Below are 22,045 nucleotides of genomic sequence, written 5' to 3'. Positions count from 1 at the left end.
AACAGGGAGACAAAAACCACACCCCTGAGCCAAATCAGAGATGGTTTCTTGAAAGTTCATTGTGGGAAACAGTCTACTCAGTGTTTAAAAGTCTGCTTTGATTCAAAGTTTTGTTATTTTAGCTGATAACATGATTCCTAACATATGTGCCAACTGAACAAATCGGAACCTTGTGAAGTGTGCCTGGTGGTGGAGCCAGGATGTGAACCAAACCTCCTCAATGCGGTCAGATGTACTGCACATGAAAGTGAAGAACCTGCTTCCTATGATGAATTTTAATAAATGCTAAAGAAAACTAATGAATGAAAAGGAAAAATTAACATTTTTATTGTCTAGCAAAAAGTATTTTGATTATAAATACAAATTAAAACATTATGAAGAAAGCTTACCTAAAGCAAAACCAAAGTGGATTACTTACTAATTCAGTATAAAACATGCCTATAGGACCATGGGGGAAAATTCCCTAGATAAGAAATTAAAAGTACACACACGTCTTTTAATTTTACAGTTATAAGAATGCATTTTGATAAACTGTTCACTTATGTTTCCTTCCCACATTTGTATTTTCAGTATTCTAGGTTCCCATTTTTAATCATCTTATTTTCATCAAGCGTTCCCCATATTTTTTGTGATTTTTAGTATTTTCTATAACTACTTTTCAGAAACTGTGCCTGCAAGTCTAAATACATAGTTTTTTTTACAACGTATTACTTTATAGTTTTTGAAATGGAGATGTTAGTGCTTCTCAAATATGCATTTTTATACCTTTATATTTATTACATTGTCAAAGGCAATGAAACCTTTTGCTCATTTGCTTTTCTTTAACATGCAACCGACCCAGATTCTGCTAGGTTTGACTCAGCCTTTCAAGCAAAGTATTTACTGATTTTCTCCTTTTATTGTCTGGATGCTAAAACTTTTATTATGTTTACAAAATTTTTAATTTTGTTTACAATGTCAACTTAAGAATGAATTTCATTTAGGCTATTTTCAATTGTCCTTTACTAGGTGGTGTGAGATGTCCTTCTGTATATGTGCTGCTTTTATTGGTAGATGAATAAAGCTGTTTTGGCCAATGGCTTAGCATAGTAAAGCTAGGCGAGAAGTTTAAAACAAAGATAGATAGATAGATAGATAGATAGATAGATAGATAGATAGATAGATAGATAGAGTAGTTGTAGTTGAGGCGATGCCATGTAGCTGCCCAAGAAGCAAGATGTGAGGTAACAAGTTATGAGTCTCATGGCAAAATATAAACTATAGAAATGGGTTAATTTATAGTTAGAGCTAGTCAGTAAAAAAGCCTAAGATACTGGCTAAACTATTGTAACTGATAATAAACCTCAGAGTGGTTATTTCATAAGCAGTTTCAGGACCAGGCAGGTGGAGAGAAATTTGGTCCAGGGGGACCAGTCGGACAGAGAAAGCTTCCAGCCACAACTGGGTCTAATTTTTCCAGTGGATATAATGTGGCATAAGGATTATCATGCTAAAATATGATTTTATCATGCTAAAATACTACTTTGAAGTTTTGAAATAAAATTTAACAGGATACCTATCAAGAATAATCAACTGCACATTAAAAAATAATAATAGGTAAGAAATCTTGAACTGAGAAAATTGTCAATGTACTTTATAAGGAAACTGACTTGACTTGAGTTTAACACTAACAACTAAAAACTGATTCTTATGCATAATTACATGTGTATAAATTAAATCTTGCTTTAAAATAGCTACAGAATCTACCACAGCTTCTTAGTGAAAGTTGCATTCTGAAGTGGGATTAAATTGAAGAAAGATTAACTCAAGAGAAGAAACATTTGGCAATTGTCAAAGGGAATTAATTCTGGTACCTCAGAACTCAGTTTTCACTGTGGACCAAACAAGCTAAACTTTTTGCCTTTATTCCATACTGATATATCTTGCCACTCACCAAATCCTTTATAAATTAAGCCTTTATTTGTTAACTGAATAACTTTTCGCTAGTTTAACTAACTCCTTTGTATGCTTAGATGCTAGGCACTGCAATCTAGCTGTGATTCAGCATCATGGAATCCCTATAAAAATCCCTGTTTGATAATGATGGTTGCTATAAGGCCTTAGCAAGTATGGCACAGCAAGTCTAGGATAGAAAATCTGGTACAGTCCTGTTCTGGATCTTATGTAGGAGAACCAATAAATTCAGAAATAAAATGATCATGAAATATCTTAATTTATTGTACTGGGGTTCATTCAACCTAGGAGAAGACAGATTGCTAAGGAACTGGTACTCCAGTACCCAACCTAAAGAAGGCTTCCTATGGATTAGATCATACTAGAATGAGAGTCCAGCAGACAGCATTAATATAATTTTCTTAGCTGTTAAAGTATCTGACATATTCTAGAAATAGCAACATATTTTCTCAGTAAAGTTCTCTGCTGCATGGATATCAAAGGCATTCTCATTTCTTTTCACATTCATGTCCAAAGAACAGGCATGAGTCATGTTTTCTTGAGGGAACCTGGCTCAATGAATTATTCTCCTGTGTATCCACAGAAGATCATCTTCTCAGGGACAAACCATTAGAGCCCTTACACTGAGAGAGTCACTTGTGAGGGATGGATAGCAGCCATCGGCAAACCAGAATATAAAGTTCCTGTCTCTGCAGGAAAAGGAGGGCTTGCCTCACTGAAACCACACTAGAACACGTTGACTCATCTTCTCTCTCCATAAACATCACCACCACTTTCCCAAACAGCCAGAAAAATAGAAGCCCGGATGCTGCTATTTCTCCGCCATCTTTCAAGCAACCTGTCACAGACCTGATTATTCTGACCCTTTGATTCAGCTGTCTTTGATGGTCTGCAAATGTCTTAGTTTACCCTCCTTAAGTGATAGTTATCTGGCCTTTGAGAGCATTTCATCACGAGATTCGGCTTTCTGAGCCTTCCAATCTGTCTATCAGTCTCACTGAAATAGTTCTCAAAATAGCTGGATGCTGGATCCTGTAGCTTCTGGCATTAGAAATCATTATACTTTAGGAAAAGTTCCTAATTCAAGGACAATGAACTCAAAACTACCTGAAAATTTGACTACAGTTCGCTTTCTAGTTTTATGGCCACAACATTCCTGACACATTATTCACAGCCAGAGGAAACAGCAGCAGCAGCATCCCTGGGGTCTGGTTCTCTTATGCAGCCTTGGTTAGACAGATCTGAACTCAAGGTCAAGAGATTAAAGAGTGCTTTACACACACCTGGAGGATGCCTACAAAGCCAAGAAGAGTAATATAACTGTGACTAATCACCTTTTAATGAGAAATTGCTAGGGAAAATATTATATTTGACTTTTTAGAAGAAAATTATATTTTTACCAAACTGCTATTTTATCTAGATTAAAACCATAGTCAAGACAAAATGAAGTCTCTTGACTCATGTGCACTCAGTGAGAAGGCTTTCAAGTAAAGCCAAGAAATAGACCGTGTGCTTTTAAGAATCCGTGGGAAGAAGATTGTGCTTTAATATCAATTAAAGGTCACAGACTCCTATCCACAATGTGAAATATTAGTTAGAAGAGACTGCCCCACTGACCTTTGCAACAACTTAAAAGTTAGATTTTAGCCGGGCGGTGGTGGCGCACGCCTTTAATCCCAGCACTCGGGAGGCAGAGGCAGGTGGATCTCTGTGAGTTCGAGACCAGCCTGGTCTACAAGAGCTAGTTCCAGGACAGGCTCCAAAGCCACAGAGAAACCCTGTCTCGAAAAACCAAAAAAAAAAAAAAAGTTAGATTTCACATTTTTTAAACATTTGGGAAAACCAAGAGAAGAGCACTCTGCCATGACATAGGAGATGACCTGAAGTTCTCACAGATTTACAGTCTTACCAGACCATAGCTGTGCCAGAACACAGTAACAGGGAATGTGGAGTGGCATTTCAATTGTATTTTAATAAATAAAGCCTGCCTGAAGATCTGACAGTAAAACAGTCCCACTGGTCAGCCTTATAGACCAGGTTATTGTAACACACACCTTTAATTCCAGTAACCACACTAGCTGCCATAGAAATCTGCTGGTACATGCCTTTAATCAGGAGGAAGCAGCTCTCAACAGTCTCATTGTGAGATTCTGTGAGGCAGGATCACTGTTTCAGACTGAGGTTGAGGTAAGAGCCAGTGGCTGACTGTTTTGTTTTTTGGATCTTCATGTTGAACCCCAATTTCTCTCTCTGAGTTTTTATTAATTGTGCTTCATGAGTGGAAATTCAGTCAAGTTCCCGAGACTGGAAAGGCCAAGATCAAGATGCCATCATCCTGCAGAGCTTCCTGTTGCATTCTCTAAAAGAGAGGCACCTTGAGTTTCCACAGGGCAGAAGATCCTAAGATCAAGGTAGGAGATGCTGTCTGAAACTTCTTCAGCGTTCTTAATCCTGCTGAGAAAGGGGTGGATCCAATAGTCCAACTTCTGCTTAGTGTTCCATCTTTTACTCCCACACCATTAACATCTGAATTTCAAAGAGGACTTTATCATACCCCAGTACCATAGACACATGCACATTTTCCTGCTTCCCGTGGAAGCCTGCTTTGGCTTTACCGTGGCAACATCGAGTGCAGATGCCTCTTGGCTTTCCATTCCAACACACATCACAGACTGAAAATGCTGCCAACTGTGCATTTCGTAACCCTCACCTTCAGAGCTTCCATGTTTGAAAAATGCAGTATTGTTGCAGAATGATCCTTACATGAGTTCATAGTTGTAAAATACTTAGACAACCACAGCATGTACTAATTAATGTTATAGTTATTTTGAGGAATGGGTCCTAGAACCAAGTATTAGGTTAAGAAGAACTTTCTGTATTGCATGACCCAGTGAACAAGTTTCAGACAGAGAGAAAAGCAGGCCTTTAACACAGTCAGCTAAAGAAAAACATGTATTCTCCACCTTCTTTATCTGTTGATCGACTTTACAGTTACTCTTACATTGGTTATTGAGAATTTATAAATTCTAAGTATGTCCAACTTATTTTATGTCTTCAACAAAACTCTTTGCGATGAAAAGGAGGGTTGCTAATTCTACTGCCAAATATTGTTAAAACCTTTCTGAAATCAATACATATTCAGCATAGTTACACTTTTGAAAATACCATAAATCTTTAGAATTTTAGTATAACTTGGGTGGGCACCTGCGTAATGGCAGTTAAGAAGCAGGCTGTTGGATTTTATTCTTTCTTCTTTAGGCTAGCCTTGTGACCTTGGGCAAGACGTTCCTTAGTGTCTCGGTTTCCTCTTATGTAAAATGACTGTTACCACAGCCTCTGTTTTGGAGGGGCTGTTCCTGAGAGGATTAGATGAGTTAATCAATGCAAATAGTTTCAAATTCAAATATTAGCAATTCTATTAATTACCAGAGTCAAAAGTCTCCTGACTAAATTAGGTAAAATCAAACAGGCATTATCTCATGCCAATTCACCTTAATGAGGCTTTTTTAAAATCTCTTTCTGACCTGGTGATTGCACTGCGTGTTGTCTGGAATAGATGTTTCTCTCACTGACCAATCGGCCCCCACGAAAGAATCTTCCATTGTTTTCATAATTCAGCAGCTTTCTGTTCATCTTTGTTTTTGTAAAAGACGATCCGTGGCCTAGAATATTACTTGCATGAAACCAGGAGTACACTGAGAAGGGTACTAAGAAGGCTTATTTCACAGTGGAGACAGTCTTTGTTCAAGTGTAAACTGTTCAAGGGTCTGGGGAGATGACTCAGCTGGTAACATGCCTGATGTAAAGGCTTAGGACCTGAGTTCAGATCCTCATGTGAAAAGCTTGGTGTCGTGTTGAGTTTCTGCAACTCCGGGGCTGGTGAAGAGGCATGGTGACCTGGTGGAAATCACGAGATTTAGGTATCAAGTGAGAAAACTTGTCTTAAAATATAAGACAAAGAGTGACTGAAGAGGACACTGACACTGGTCTCTGGCATTCCCATCCACTCCTTGTTCACGTGCACATGTAATACTCCACCCTCAACACGTGTATTTATCACAGCTTGATGAAGTGAATAAGCAGAGCAGATGTCTCTTTGAAGTGATGATTTTCTTTCCGCTGGATGTAACACCATCTGTTTTACTTTGTTTTGCGTGTGTGAGCTTTTGCCGTGATGGTAATCCAACTGAGAGTGAGTTAGTCCCTACACCTTTGCTGGCTGCAGAATGCCAACCATTTTTGTCACAACAGTGTTCCACAGATTGAATAATCATATTCTGAAGGTCTCAGATACAGAATACTTTTGAATTCAAAACTTTCTGAGCCTTTATATGATGTCATAGTGAAAAATTTCACAACTGATCTCATATGACAGGTCATTGTCAAAGCTCAGGCTCACTACTCAGCTTGTCTCAGAGTGGTTATTCAGGAACTGATCGGTGGGAGAGAAACTTCAGGGAGATGATCTGCTTCAGCCTTGTTGCTTGACTTTGGCTACATTAAAATATGCCTACATGTTCTGTCTACAAAATAATTCTCAAATTAAATCTCAGGGTCACAGAGTGAAGCTCCCAATTAAGAAATGATATGGAATACATTTGAGTACAATGATTTTTCTCCTACATAAACTGAAAATAAAGCACATATTGTTGGATGTTCCTTGTATTTCACTTCTAAATTCATTTCCCAGTTCTACTTGTTTTTATTCATCTTTGTTTTTACAGCGCTCACCCTCTTTGGCCTGATTAGAGCAACTTGCCTCCCTGTACGTGATATTCACTGCCCACTATATTCATTACAATACAACTGTTGGAAAGGATATTTAATTTCCCCCACACAGTTATTAGTTGTGATTGAAAAGGTTCTAGTGATTTGGTCGATGGTACTTACTACTATTTTTTAGTTGTCTGCACAGTGCATCCTCACAGGAAATTCTCACTCTTCTGTACTAAGAATTCTCATTTTCATACCAGCCGTCAGGTCTGCCCATCTCCACACTCTGCTCTTCCTGCGATGTGTGTTCCTGATTTCGTGGACATGCAATGCCAGCTTCTTCACAAGTTGACGATTTCTCTACTTCATCCAAGTTCTTCGCTGCTGTCTTGCCCTGGCTGCATTGATCTTAAGTCTTCCACTCTTTGAGCAGGCTCAGGGATATTCTTATCATGTCTTCCTTCTTCATTGCTTATAGTCTATTTTGGCATGAAATATTTTTATTCTGTTTGTCTAGAAGCATCCTAGAAGGAACCTCAGAAATATTAAAAATATAGAATGCCAAATACCAAAGATTGAATATTATTTTATTTATACAAAATTTACAAAGCAGGGAATTTAATCGAGCCAAAAACTAGACAAGTGGTTGCCTGGAGACTGAATTAGAAAGAAGGTGAGAGTGGGAATTGAGTGGAAAAGTTGGATTCTGGTGATAATTGCTCGATTCTATAGCTTTATTGAACAACACTGACTTGTGTTGTTAAAATGGACATATTTTATACTCATAGCATACATGCATCATTAAGACCATTTTAATGAAAACAGCTTCAAACCTCAGTGAACTGATTTTAAAGAAATGAATTGTGGAAGAGTGTATGTTCCTTAGCACATAGGTTGCCTATGAATCCTTTCTTCATAAAGTTGATCCCACTACTAACAGGTCTGGTTTAATTTCTTCTAACTAAAACATTTTCATTGTAATCACACTGTTGTCTGCAAAGCAATGTTTAACATTACAGTATAAAACTGGGAACTCTTCCTGGCTGTGAAAGTTATTCCTTCCTCGCTCATCCTATTTTGGGGAGGGGCATATTATCATAGCCCTTCCCTGAAGCTCAGGGATCTGTGTGGAAGGTAGGGTATAGTGATTATAGAAGCCAGAGGTTGTCGGTGACTTCAGAGAAACAATGTTTTTCAGACAGAGCAAGGCAGAAGCATACATGAACTCACAGTGATGATGACAGTATGCATAAGATTTTCATGTGCTCAAGACAGACAAGATCTTAGCATGGAGAAGGGGAGTGGACATGAAATACCACTTCTAGCTGGGTAGTCATTTCATTTTGCTGCTGTTGGGGGCTATCTCTCTTTAGTGACGTGACACTTTGATAATTGGATAGACTCCAGGGTATGACCTATATCCAGGAGTAGAGCCTGGTCAACACAAACTGAGAGGAGAGATAGATAGATAGATAGATAGATAGATAGATAGATAGATGAGACAGAGACAGAGAAAGATGAGAGAGTTAGAGACACAAAGAGGCAGATAGAGGAATAGAAGGAGGAGGAGGAGGAAGGGGAGAGAGAGAGAGAGAGAGAGAGAGAGAGAGAGAGAGAGAGAGAGAGAAAGAGAGAGAGAGAGAGAGAGAGAAAGAGAGAGAGAGAGAGAGAAAGTTGGGAAGTTAAATGGGTTGGGGAGGAGGATGTGGGAGAAAATGAAGTGGGATAAATATGAAAATACATGGTATGAAATTCTTAAAGAAATTAGTAAAAACATTGTTTATAAAAAAGTTTAAGTTTCAGATATGTTTATATACTACATCACATAACAAAATAGAGCATGTATGGTGTGAGTGTGTGTATGAAGGAATTTCTGGGTTGGTAGATGACCTTACCTTAATGTGACTTTGAACTACTACAAGTTTCTATATCACCAGGTTGTTCTCTTTCTGTGCATCCAGCTTTTATGTATCTGTATCCGCCCCAGCGGGTTTTGCTATGTAGCCATGGCTTCCTTATAACTCACTATGTGGCCCAGGCTGGCCTCAACTTGTGGCAATCCTCCTATATACTAGGATTATACCTATGTGCCATGACATCAGGCACTCATTTTCCTATCATGCCAATAAACACACTGTCAATCTTTAGCTAACTTACCCTAGTGGCTAATGCCGTAAGTAGGAATTATATAAAATTAAACAAGTCATATGTGTATCTCCTTCACATTTTCTTTTTTAGCAATTATATTGTAGAAAAATCATAAATTTCTGTTGAGAAAATTTAAATCTCCAACACTTGCATGCCCCTCCCTGATCAAGCATAAAGGAGAGGGACAACCCAAAGAAAGGAGGGATGAAAATCCATTTGGAAGCCTAATAGTTCACAAATGAAATTAAGAAGAATGTAATTGAAGAATAGAAACACAGGTGAAAGGAATGGGGGTACCAAGAGTTGAAGGATTAAGCAGGGATGTGGTAGAGGGCTGGTGAGATAGCTCAGTGGTTAAGATCACTGGCTGCTCTTCCAGAGGACCTGGGTTCAATTCCCAGCACCCACATGACAGATGACAACTGTCCGTAACTCCAAGATCTGAAACCTTTACGCAGACAGACATGCAGGTGAATAATAAATGTCTATTAGTACATTTTGTTCTCTTGCCATTTTATCTAGTTTTTAAAACCAAATATTATCATTAAAATAAACACATTTAGTGTTTTTTTCAGTTAGTATGTGTGATAGAAGTTTAGATAGCCACGAACAGATTGAGGATTGTTGACACTTGTTGAGACACTCACAGCGACACACACAAGGGCAGTGCAAACAAGGGCCAGAAGTTATTCCGTGACATTAGCTTGAGCCCTGGCTCAGGCACTCCTCCAGGTCAGTTTGAAACCATCTTGGCTTTGACAACATCTATCTGAGTCACCAATTTCTGGTTTCTAATCTTTCAGTGGTTATGTGTTCCCATGAAACCAGAGGGCAGCCTGGCTTACTACAGTGAGGACATGTCCACAAAATAATTATCCCACCATCTGGACACTTCTGTTAACTGCAGTCACAGCTTTATTAGATTTTTAAGCTTTGAGAATGGGAAATTCAGTGTCTTTCTTGGGACATCATGGAAACAAAAGAGTGATCTGTAAAGCACTTTCATGCCCAGTGGTCTACATTATCTATAAAGTAAGTTTGAGGAAGCTGAATGTTGGTGATATTTGAAGGGCATTGAAAATTCATAAGAACACGTTGCATAACCACACCAAGATCATATGATTTATATTAAAGAAGTGAGACAGAGTGATGGCTTGGGTTTTAAGAATAGCACATGATATTCAGAATATTGTTTTTGAGAGATATGCACAATTTTGTGAAAAAGGCAGGCGTCAGCACACTCAGTTGCAAATAATGCTGTACACACTAAAGGACTATATAAACATATTCATAAGTATTCATAGGCAAACAAAGCTATACATAATTTTAACAAAGGAATCAAAATCCATTTTTATGTGCATACGAGGTTTATACAAATGGCTTTGCATTCTAGAGCACATTCTTATTTTGTGTAATTCCCATAGTAGAATGCACAAGACAAGCCCAGAACATCCAGATAGATTCATTTTGGTCCTATAGCATAGGTTTTCAATGAAGTGCCAGATTTTGCTATTTCCTAGTCAGTAAAATAAAATAGAACCAATATATAGGACAAGCTTTTTAAATTCAATGCATTTCATTTGTAACAGAAAGACCCTTCCAATGGTATTTGGTCAAGCAATGTCCCTGAAAAAATGGCTACAAATTCTTTGTTTTTCTTTCTTCCTAAGAGGAATGAGCTGAAATGTGCACTACTGAAGACCCTTGTTTGCTGAATAGCATGCTTGTGAAAGCTTCAATAACAAACATGTCCTACTTCTATGTTTATACAGGAAACGGGAATTATGGTATAATTCCCACTTGGGACTCTGTCATTGTGCAAAATAAGCTCACAATGGAACACCAGGCAGGAGACCTGGGCACATTCAGTCTCTGAAGAAATTGATGGACTAGGGAAACCCTCTTATTTATGATATTTCGACAGCTTTCAAATGATAGCTTAATTGATTTAAAAACAACCAACAGCGGCCTGTACAACACACTGGAAAATAAAGTATGGTGCTTGTGGGTTCCTGCAACTGATAAAATTTAATAGCCACCACAAGTGATGGCAACAGAATACACTGGGATAAAAATTAATTTATCCATTAGTCAGGAATACCACCGTTAAATCTTAACAAAGACCAAACATTGTGTATAGAGAGGCAGTAAGAAGGTCGCCCCTGATGGCAGGTAGCACAGCACAAATGTTCGGTTTCATAACAGGGTTTGGGAGAACTACCTCTCCAAAGTCTACTGGTGCTGAAGCTCCTGCTGCTGCCGCCTCCTCCTCGGCTGTAGGTGCCACTGTACAGTCTCAGGTGACTGGGCAAGGGGAACACACAGGATCTTCAGATGCTAAGATGAGAAAAATCAATTTCAATGCCCAAAAGACAGAACTTCTGAGGCAGAAGGTGACTATTGTAACTACCAATTGGTCTACATGACTGGGAGGCAGAATGCTGACTTGCTTTCATGTGGTCGCATTCAAACAGGACTTCAGGAAGGTATTGTATAGAAGAACAAGTCTAGGATTGGGAAAAAAATGTCAGTCATCAAACTTAGGGTATTGGATGATGGAATACATGTGTGCTTCCTTCCCTGAAGCAGGAGAATGCCAGACTTTCCCGTGTGATCAGAGCAATGTCACATTCTCTAGAGCAAATATTGTGTTTATACTTCTGAGAATATCTGTGCTCCTTTAAACAAGCTGTTTTGTAACTCAAGCAATGTTGATGCATGCTGATTAAACCAGCCCAGAGCCATTGATACTTCATCAAGTGTGCCACTGGGAAGTCTCTGAAAAGATTCTCATGCACTTGTCCTGTCCTGCAAACCTCTCCTCTCGTACATCCCCATGACTGCAGAACAATCAGTTCAGTCTTAAAGTGCTTTAGAAAAGGTTTTATGTTCAAAAGACCAAAGATACCAGAGGTAGAAATCTATGGATGCATAAGAAAGCATTTCACTACATTAAAATAATTTTTGGGCTGGCAGTAGTTGTGCATGGCTTTAATCCTAGCATTTGGGAGGCAGAGGCAGGCAGGTCTCTGTGAGTTCAAGGCCAGCCTGGTCTACACAGTGAATTCCAGGACAGACTCCAAAGCTACACAGAGAAACCCTGTCTAGAAAAACTAACAATAATAATAATAACAACAACAATAACAACAAAATAATAATAATTTTTGACTTATGGGCCTGGTAGTACTTGTAAGTCGGAAGCAAATTTAAAGCCAGTCTGAAGTATACACTGATACTTAGTTTCTAAAAACAAACAAAAAAACTAATCAAATTTCTGATTCTAAGACCGTATTGGGTTTGGAACAAGCAATTCTTTACTAACAAACATTTACATAAGAAAATTTTGATGGTTTCTTCATGTTTTGATGAAATATAGACACTGTGTCTTGAAAAAATTTTTAGACTTGAATGTAATATGTAAATATATTAAAACAAAATCATTGACTATCTCTAGAACCCACAATGCATCATGACTGTTTAGAAGTGAAGAAACTCTCTTCAAAACCTGGCATTTTCACATAGACACTTGTGCTGGATCTAACACATTTCGGTTTGGAAGAGTGACAAATGAGCATGAATTATGACAGAATTATGACTGAGCAGAACTCGTCACAGAAGCCATTCTAAGTCAGTCAGTCAAATTATTTCCTCCACACTTTACTCCCAGGAGACCACAAACCCAAGATTTCAGTCAACGGCTTATACATTGTTTTGTTCACAATTTTTGATGTGCTGTATTTTATTTGTAGTAAGTGTTGCACTTTTATTAATGCAAATAATTTTAAAAAGTAGGTATGCTCAAACAACAAACCACAAAGCAAATTATGAGCTCTCAGATAAACACAATTATGGTTCTCAAAATATTAAATCATGGTCACATACCTTAAGCTATATTAGGAGTTTCTCTTTATAGTAAAAGGACTTTTGTGATTTCAATTAAAGAATAAAAATTTAATATTTATTTAGAATATTTTGCATACAACTAAAATTAGTGCGCATTAATCTTCAAGTATTTTAACATTAGATGGCAAGAAGAAACTCCAAATCTACACGATTATTACACAATAGAACTTGGCAATGGTTTAAAAGTTAAAGCAGGGATAGCACACTGATGGAATCAATTTCTTGTTGGTGTGTTTAACAGGCAATGTGCATTCATTATGTGTATATTTTGTATTCAGATTTTTGTTAGAAATTTGATTTTATTTCTTTGTTTTAGACATAATAAACCATCATTTAAAAGAAATGTTTATTTGCAGGTTGATACTGAAATGTGTGTGTATTGATTCACACTTATTTTGTCATATAAAGATAAAAGGTCATGTGTAAAATATTATAGAAAAATGATTTCCTAGATTTGAAATATATAACTGCACTTAAAAATTCTTTAAAAAATTAAAATATAATCCCATCATTTCCCTCCTTTCCTTTTTTTCCTCCAATCCTTCCCATATACCCACTTTGCTAACTCTCAAATTCATGGGTTTTATTTCTTTAGTAGTTGTTATACACACACACACACACACACACACACACACACACACACGCATATACAAACGTGGTTGCATTCACATTCTTAAATACATAAATACAACATGCTTGGTTCCTATGATGTTATTTGTATGTGTATGATTTCAAAACTTATCACTAGGTATTACATAACACACTAGGGACTCTACCCTGGGAACGACCACTTTTCCCACTCTCAGCATTTCCTGTAATTCTTTGACTAGCATTCAGGGCACATGAGCTTTTCCCCTTCCATAGATGCAGCATGAATAATAAAAATCCAGAGACAGATATTGGGGTTCAAGATGAAGATCAGAAAAGCAAAGTGGCCAGCCACTGGCTCTTACCTCTGCCTCAAACTGAAATGGGTGATCCGGCCTCCACGAATTCTCAGACTGAGACTGAGATCTGCCTCTTCCCATTTTATATTCCTCTCTAGTACTGGGATTAAAGTCCACAGAGATCTGTCTGCGTCTGCCTCCTGAGTGCTGGGATTAAAGGCATGTGCTACCCCCTCCTGGCTCTGTGGCTAACTAGTGTGGCTGCTGTGTTTAAAGGTGTGTTCTATCATGGCCTGGCCTGTGTGGTTGACTAGCGTGACTTCTTTGCACTTTGATATTCAGGCAAACTTTATTTATTAAAACACAAACAATATGCCACTATGCATATTAGCATGAACATTGGTGCCCTCATTGTTCAGGTCTTATTTAGGCAGCTGTGTTGTTGAAACTTTGTGTGTGTAGCTTCTCTAACATTATTCGGAGATGAATTCCCACAGCAAACTCATTATTCCTCAGACTCTTATCAATCCTTATTTCCCCCTTCTAACAATGCTCTATGAACCTTATTTGCAGGAGTTGTATTATGGATGTAGATATATCTCCTTAGGCAAGCAGAGTTTTTTTTTTTTTGACATACATTACATTAAAAGTTTTTACAACCTATAATCTTATTAGATGCATGAGATTAGTAAAACTCAATGAACTGTGAGTATACTTTTATTATAAAATGGAGTCCTTTGCCAGGTAGTCTTTAGCTAAAAGCAAGAAAATGTAAAAGAAAAAAACGTAGGCTAAAAAAAATGTAAGAGGATGATTTAAGTAAATGCAGTTGTGCTCTAGGTAAATCAAGCTTTGAAATGCTTTTATTATAGAATACGCATAACAACATTTTAAATATTGTATATACCTGTTAAGGTCTTACAAAGTGAGATCAATAAATAACTATGAGATTGTTTATGAAAAGCCGGCAAGTGTCTCCAGAACAGAGTGAATAAGACAGGTGGTAAGGGAAGGGACAGAGTGAGAAAACCTGTGGAATGCAAGAAGGAATTCCTTATTCCTTTAACCATCATTCACGAAACAATGAAAGGAGTGAATTCCAGGCATAGTGTCCTACTGAGGCTTCAAACAAACAACTTTTGATGAGTATCTAGGAGGGAGCTACCTTCTTTACACGCGTGTCTCTAAACTCCACTCTTTTGGTTTAATGCTGAGGAAGGATTTCTTCCTTTAATACAGGAGCAGTCCCCATCATAGCCCTGCTCACCTCCTGCAAGAAAGACCTTGTCTTGAAGTGTCCTTGCATTTCTTCTCATTGTTAGCATCTCTACTGGCTCCAGACTTGCAGGCTCCCTGCAATCTACATCCTGCTGCTTCCCACCCACAGCTTAGGCACCAGTCAATGTTTATTTCTTGCTCACTGACCAACTCTTATGGAGCAAGCACTGTATACAATCAGTGCCCTCAATGAAGGAGAGTGATGGACAGCAAGAGCTGTTTTCCGAAAGCAACCATCTATCCCTTTTCTTGGTCTTTTTCTTTTCATTGTGTTTTGGGGACAGAGTTGCGATAAATAGCCTATGCTGTCTTTGAACTCTATATGATCTGGGCTGGCCTCAAACACATGGCAATCTACTTATCTGAGTGATGAAGTTATAGGTGTATGCCACATACATGATGCCTTAGTTAGGATTTCTATTGCTGTGAAGAGACACCATGACCATGGCAAATCTTACAAAGGAAAACATTTATTGTGGTGCTCACCTACAGTTCAGCAGTTTAGAGCATTATCATCACGATGGGGAGCAAAGCTGCTTGTAGGCAGACATGATGCTAGAGAAGGAGCTGAGAGGTCTTACATCTTGACTCCCAGGCAACAGGAAGTCATCTGAGACACTGGACAGTATCTTGAGCATTTGTGAGACCTCAAAGTCTGTCTCCACAGTTACACACTTCTTCCAACAAGCCATTCCTACTTCAACAAAGCCATATCTCCTAATAGTACCAATCCTTTTGGGAGACATTTTCTTTCAAACCTAAACACATGACCTATTTCAGTTTACAAACCTTTCTCTTTTCAACCTACAGAGCTCTGGACCCATTGATCTACTTTTTTCTTTTTGGTGATGTGGAAGAAATTCTAGGTTGGGCCCCACATCTGTAAAACTGCAGCACACTTCAGGCCAGTCATTACCTGTGTCCAGCAAACAAAAGCCAGGGGCATCGCTGTGAAGTGCCACTATCCACAAATCATTATAAATCCTTCCCTAGCCAACACCTCAGTCTTTTCCATTGGGAGCTCTTGTTTTCAATATTGATTAATTCCTTTCCATTGAACTGCTGATTCTGTCTGTCTTCTGTAATGCAGTACAGTTTCTCTCAGGGATTTTTCTTTGCTTGTCTCTTAAGTGTTGTATCGATTTTATTTCTTAAATATTTCAGAAGTCAATTCTTTTCTCTCCACTTCGGTTATCACCGATTTATACAGTAAACTGACTTTTGCCTGGCTTGCCATAATAACCTGTCAACTTAGCTCTTTTTTTAAATTCATACTCTGCATGCTTATCAAAAAGAATACAGTCCTTCTATGTGGACTGAGTTGCATTTCCTAAAACTGATGCCTTAATTTAAACATCTTAATTTCTAGCACCCACAAAATGTGACTGATTTTAAAGAAGTCATTTATTTAAAATGAAATTATCAAGGTGAATGCTAATGTAGTATGGTGGTTATGCTTGAAAAACTAGAAGATTAGGGCATACCTACATGAAGAAAGACTACACATTTTCACAAGGAATGCAAGGTTCTCTGCAAAATCAGAAAAGTGGATGCAGAAAAACCAGTCTTGCTGGCGCGTCACCAGACTGGATCCATTCAGTTGCATCTGCCTCTTGGGCATTTCAGTAAAGCTTAACACGTTTAAGTTAATGTCTTCCTTTCTTTGCATCTCTCCTACCTGCAAATACTATTTACAGTGCTTACAGAATAATTCACTGAAAGCTTCGTTCGTCAGTATAGAAAACAGACAGTCTCCCCTTCTTTTATTATCCCTCTCTTCAATCTTGCATGATTCCAATATAGTCAGTCACCAAAATATTTGAGTCTTTTTCTTAAGTGTGTCTTATGTCTAATCTACTTCACTGCCATCAATATGAATTGCTTCTTATGATTTCTTGTCCCCCAGACACTATACACCTATCTTTAGAGTCCTCAACTCCTTCTCTCTCAAATTTGCTTTGAAATTTGAATTTATTACATTTGTTCATTGCTCAACTTAGTGCTCTGCAGTAAATCTTGGCTCCTCAAAATTAAGGTTCTTTCTGAGACTGGGATATGTACTAGATGTTGTATTAATAAAGTGTCTCAATACCTATGCTGATAAATTATTCTTTATATGTGCAAAGTTAGATACAGAAGACAAAAGAACAAAGAATTTGGAACAGAATTTTCATCAGAACTGAAATAAAAAGTTTTCGAAAAATTCTCATACCAGTGTTCCAAAGAATATGGAAAAGTGACATGTTATTCCTATTGGGGCCTTAATATATAAACTTTTCAGGGATTAGTCAACTAATAGCTATTGGCAAAGACAATAAACACATTGTTAAAAGCATTATTGTTCTAAAAAAGCATTATTGTTCTTTGAATAAGTCCTGGAATCTGAAATAGTCATCATTAAGGGAACTTAATGACACCTTTACAGCAGGCAGCAATTACCAAAGGATTGTGGATGCACAGTTGACATTCTATGCTAAACAATTAATTTCAAAGCCAATTGAAAGAAACTTTGCTTTAAATAACAGCATCATGAAGTCTGGTTATTGTTAGGGTTTGATTATAGTTCTAAGAATGTTCTGGTATTTTCATTTCCTGGGTCTGCTGGTGATAACTGTATCATCTTAAGACAAACGTTTCACGAGTGGAATGTGATAAACAACTGTGGATCAGAGGGTCCATGTTTGAAAGGCCTGCCTGGCATTAGAACTTATTTGATTTTTTAATACAGTGTTTTGTGTAAAGGTTGCACCTTTCCATCATGGAGCTGTTGTGGTGCAACACCAGAGAGCATTCTTTTCCCCCAGTATTATGCTGAAGCATCTGACTCCACTGTCTCCTCCTCTTTGGCATGGAAACCCTGGCTTCTTGGGGAACCATAGCTTCTAGAAGGTATCTGTGGTATTAGGCAGGAGAAAGGAAGGTAGGCTGAGATTCTTTTTTTCATCTCCAGCACCCTGTTCTTTTACTTCTTTTCAGATCTACCAATGGGGAAAAATAAGCAAATACAATCTGTCCAGAAGCAGGCCTTGAGTGACCCTTCCACCCTTATACCACAGTGGTAGAAATAACAACACAGCTGACGCTATAGCTCTCTCTTGAGTTTGTCTCCAGTTTCATCTTTCTTCTTTCCAAGTAGAGAATGACAGTTTTAGAGAATGTGTGTCAATCAACTGTTGATAGTTAGATGGATACCTTCAGACACTAATTTTCAAATTTTTCATCTACCGAAGGCTTCTTTTCAATCTGGTAATAATAACATCCAGACCATGTTCCCTCCCCATTACTACTAGTGAGTCTAATGTTGTCCTGGTCACAGCTGATATCCAGGTCACCCCTGAGATAACTGGTATGGTATTGGTAGCACTGCATTTCTGTGTTATCTTTACACAGGGAGTTATCATCAGTGGCTGGCTTATTCTGATACTCTTCGGGATCTTTGCTCCCTGCCTGGATCAATCTTGTACCTATTAGTGTTGACACATTTCCACCAACAATCCTTAACTTTTGCTTCCAACAGTTAGACTTCATGGAGCCTTTTGCCTGGAACGCAGTAGGTATTTAATGAGTATTTGCAGAACTCTGGGTACATATTCTATAGCTGGGCAGCTGAAGTCTTTTTTAACTCAAGACTAAAGTGTGAAACCCTGCACTATTACTCTATGCACCTTTTTGTGGCAAAAAATGTTGGTTCCCCACAGCCATTGGAGGTGGGTTGAAAGTGGTTCCTCTCAGCTACAATGTCCTTAGGTAGAATGACTAGATTTATTTTATTTTCACACTTTTGTTAAATACTAAGTCTGTCTTTCATAGTTAATGACACAAACAATATTTTAATTGCAAATTGATGCTGACATTTGGTCAAGGGCCAATTAACCTTTCTGCCCATTCTCTCCTTTACCTCTCTAACAAGCCAGCGTTCCTAGAACAGCAAAAATAACAGCAAGTCCTAGCCTTTATTAGAACTTACTGGTTGCCATAACACTTGAGTTTTCTTAGCACACAAAGCAACATTTGTTCTTCTTGCACCCCTTGCACAGCGAGAAGAAGCCTCTAAGCACACCTGTTCTTCACTTATTAAAGTCTCTCACTAGTCACTAAGGGGTTGCTGATACATCTTGTGTTGAGTAGATTTCAACAGTGGTAGAAACCTTGCAAAGTGTCTTTTGTGTGATGATAATTTCCATATTTCCTTGACTGCTATGGATAACTGTAGTAATAAGGAGCGGCGGCGGGGCTGCGTCCCCAACACCCCAGCCGCCTGCCCGGCTAGCTTTACTCGAAACAATTATACAGACACTGTATTCATTTAAACACTGCTTTGGCCCATTCCTATCTAGCCTCTTCTAGGCTAATTCTCACATCCCGATCAACCCATCTCTAATAATCTGTGAGCACCGGTCTTACCGGGAAGATTCTAGCCTAAGTCCATCCTGGGTTGGAGCTGGGGCATGGCGTCTCTCTGAAGCGTCTGCTCCGGAGAGGAGAGCTGTCGAGTCTGAGCTCACTTCCTCTTCCTCCCAGCGTTCTGTTCTGTTTACTCCACCCACCTAAGGGTGGGCCTATCAAATGGGCCTAGCAGTTTCTTTATTGCTTAGCCAATGAAATCAACAGATTGATATATGACACTCCCACATCAGATAACTACTGCTTTTAACATCAGTAACAGAATTTAGGGTTCAAATTTCTGAGTATTGGGAAGATTTAAATTAGGCTTCTAGCTGCATGTTCTTACCAATATATTTTTGTACCCCTCTTTTATTATTAATTTTAAAATGGTACTGGGGATTAAAACCAGGGCTTCTTACATGCTTAGTAAACATTCTACTACTACATCATGTATTTGCCCAACCCTTCAAGTGCATTCTTAATGGTATATGTTTGAAGCTCTATTATTGAATATCACTGCATAGTTTTAATTTTTCTAGAAAATTCTATCTATTCAACGACCCTATCATAGGCTTTATATACAGGCCACCATTTTAGGCAATAAAGATGAGAACAGGAAACATTTTTCCAAAAGAAACTCTAGGCTTTCAAGGGAAATAATAATCAAGACAATGAATAAGCAGAGCAAAGGTGATATGTCAATTTCTGTATCATCTATGTCTATCTATGTCTATGTCATGTATGAGGTTTTTTGTTAGCCTCAGTGGCTTGCAAGAGGCTTTCTAGTACCACTTATCCATAGAGTTATGGGTAATAAGTGAAAGAGGAGGGAAAGATGTAGTGGGCTGAGATATCATATATACAAAAGTCCAGGAAAAAGTGTATAACTTATGGGTTAAGTATAGGCTGTAAGAAAGGAGAAGGGTAGTGAGGAGGAGGAAAAGATGGACTTTTTTCTGAAATTATTAAAAAGTAAAGTCATTAAGGGTTTCTTTTTTAATTAAAGATTTTGATGTCAGAAGTGACACTGGATTTGTGGATTTGTATTGAAGCCTTGGACACAGAGCAGCTGTTAATGAGAACAGAGGGCAGGAAGTGTGTGATCCTGATGATAAACTGAAGTAAAGCACAGGCAATGGACACTTAGAAAAGGGAAAATAAGATACACCACTCATGGTTGTGATTTGACATTTAGTTGTGTAGTTATTAGGTAGTTACCTCTACATATTAGCTTCATGAGGTGAAAGATAGGGTTTGTTTTTATCCATACTTGTTTTTCTTGCATTGAGTCAGTGTCTGCTATGGAAGTGCCCATTAAAAAGTTGCTGAGTGAGCCAGGTGGTGGTAGCACACACCTTTAATCCCAGCATTTGGGAGGCAGAGGCAGGTGGATCTCTGTGAGCTTGAGGCCAGCCTGGTCTACAAGAGCTAGTTCCAGGACAGGCTTCAGAGCTGCAGAGAAACTCTGTCTCAAAAAACAAAAGAAAGAAAGAAAGAAAGAAGAAAGAAAGAAAGAAGAAAGAAGAAAGAAAGAAAGGAAGAAAGAACGAATTTGACAGTCACATTCTGTATCCAATAGGCTGGGCACTGGGCAGTCTATCATGCAGGGAGTACAGAGGTGAACAGGCTGGAGAAGATTCTGGTTCTCACAGAGAAATCTGAGAAACTCATCTATGCTAACAGAAATTGTAATTGTGTGCTTAGAAAATTCCAGTCATAGGAGTAGCTACTTTATATTACAAGGACCACCAAAGACCTTTTGGGGTAAGTGGCATTTGATTTGAAAGTTGAATGATAAAAAGGAGGCAGAGAGTTCCAGACAGAAGGAAATGAATAAGCGAGTTAGACAGATTTAACGGAGCTTGTTGACTGACTAATGTGGGAGTAAGAAATAGGACTGAGATGATTCACAGGCTCTAGAAAATGTTATTTCTATTAGTTGAGCTTGGAAATGTCAGACAAAGTGCAGACAGTGATGTAGAGAACGAGCCTGGCTGTCCCACTTTGACTTCAGAGCACCTGTGATGTGTTGAACTTAAGATGGGGAAGCTCCAAGATGTGCCTACTAAAGACATAAGGGATTGGGTCTTGGATGAAGGGTGGCCACCATGCTATTAACTTTTAACTTGCAAATTTCCCATTGATTACATTTGCTGAGCACTGTCCTGCTTCTATCCTTTGTACCCTTACTCCTTCTCAAATTCAGGACCTCTTCTTGTACATGAGCACACATGCACCCCCCCCACGCGTGCACACACACACACGCACACACAGAGATGAGTCCATTTACTGTTTCTTATATTTATATCTGCTGACCACTTGTGATTGGATTACCTATCAGTAATCATTAATAGTCTATAGCTCTTCATGTAGAGGTGTGGCCTTGAGAGATTTTCCCTACCCACACTGGCATATCCACTGCTGATGTCACTGTACTTGTCTTGTTTAATTGACTGTATTGCTGAGATTTCAAGGTTGCAGCTCTATGTTGTAGATAGAGGATACTACCTCACAGAGGATGTCCTGGTTCTCTTACTTTTATAGTATTTCTGGCCTCTCTTGTCAGGCATTATTCTTAGGGCCGTCTCTCTCTCTCTCTCTCTCTCTCTCTCTCTCTCTCTCTCTCTCTCTCTCTCTCTCTCTCACACACACACACACACACACACACACTTACTAACCATGATATGTCACTGGTCTAGAACGTACCATGTTGCCTTGACTCAATTCCAAGACATTCATTTCTGCTTTCTCAGTGCTGAGATTATAGGAGCTCATTG

At 38.5% G+C, this 22,045-nt stretch overlaps 1 protein-coding gene across 15 annotated transcripts in view; it reads right to left on the bottom strand.

Moving 5' to 3' along the window:
* Lrrc7 (leucine rich repeat containing 7) overlaps window positions 1-22,045 on the bottom strand; it is a 426,547-nt gene that overhangs the window by 150,824 nt on the left and 253,678 nt on the right. Inside the window, exon 8 of one of the 15 annotated variants that reach the window (XM_075981005.1) lies at window positions 11,075-11,151. The exons of the other annotated variants lie outside the window; for them this stretch is intronic. Coding sequence (XP_075837120.1) covers window positions 11,145-11,151 — 7 coding nt within the window. The 3' untranslated portion in view covers window positions 11,075-11,144. Of the gene's footprint in view, window positions 1-11,074; window positions 11,152-22,045 lie in introns of those variants that run through there. 15 annotated transcript variants of the gene reach the window in all.

Source organism: Microtus pennsylvanicus, chromosome 7 (assembly GCF_037038515.1).
Source record: "Microtus pennsylvanicus isolate mMicPen1 chromosome 7, mMicPen1.hap1, whole genome shotgun sequence".
Taxonomy (NCBI): Eukaryota; Metazoa; Chordata; class Mammalia; order Rodentia; family Cricetidae; genus Microtus; species Microtus pennsylvanicus.
The sequence above is the reverse complement of the archived record's forward strand: the minus strand, read 5'-3'. Positions and strand labels throughout refer to the sequence as shown.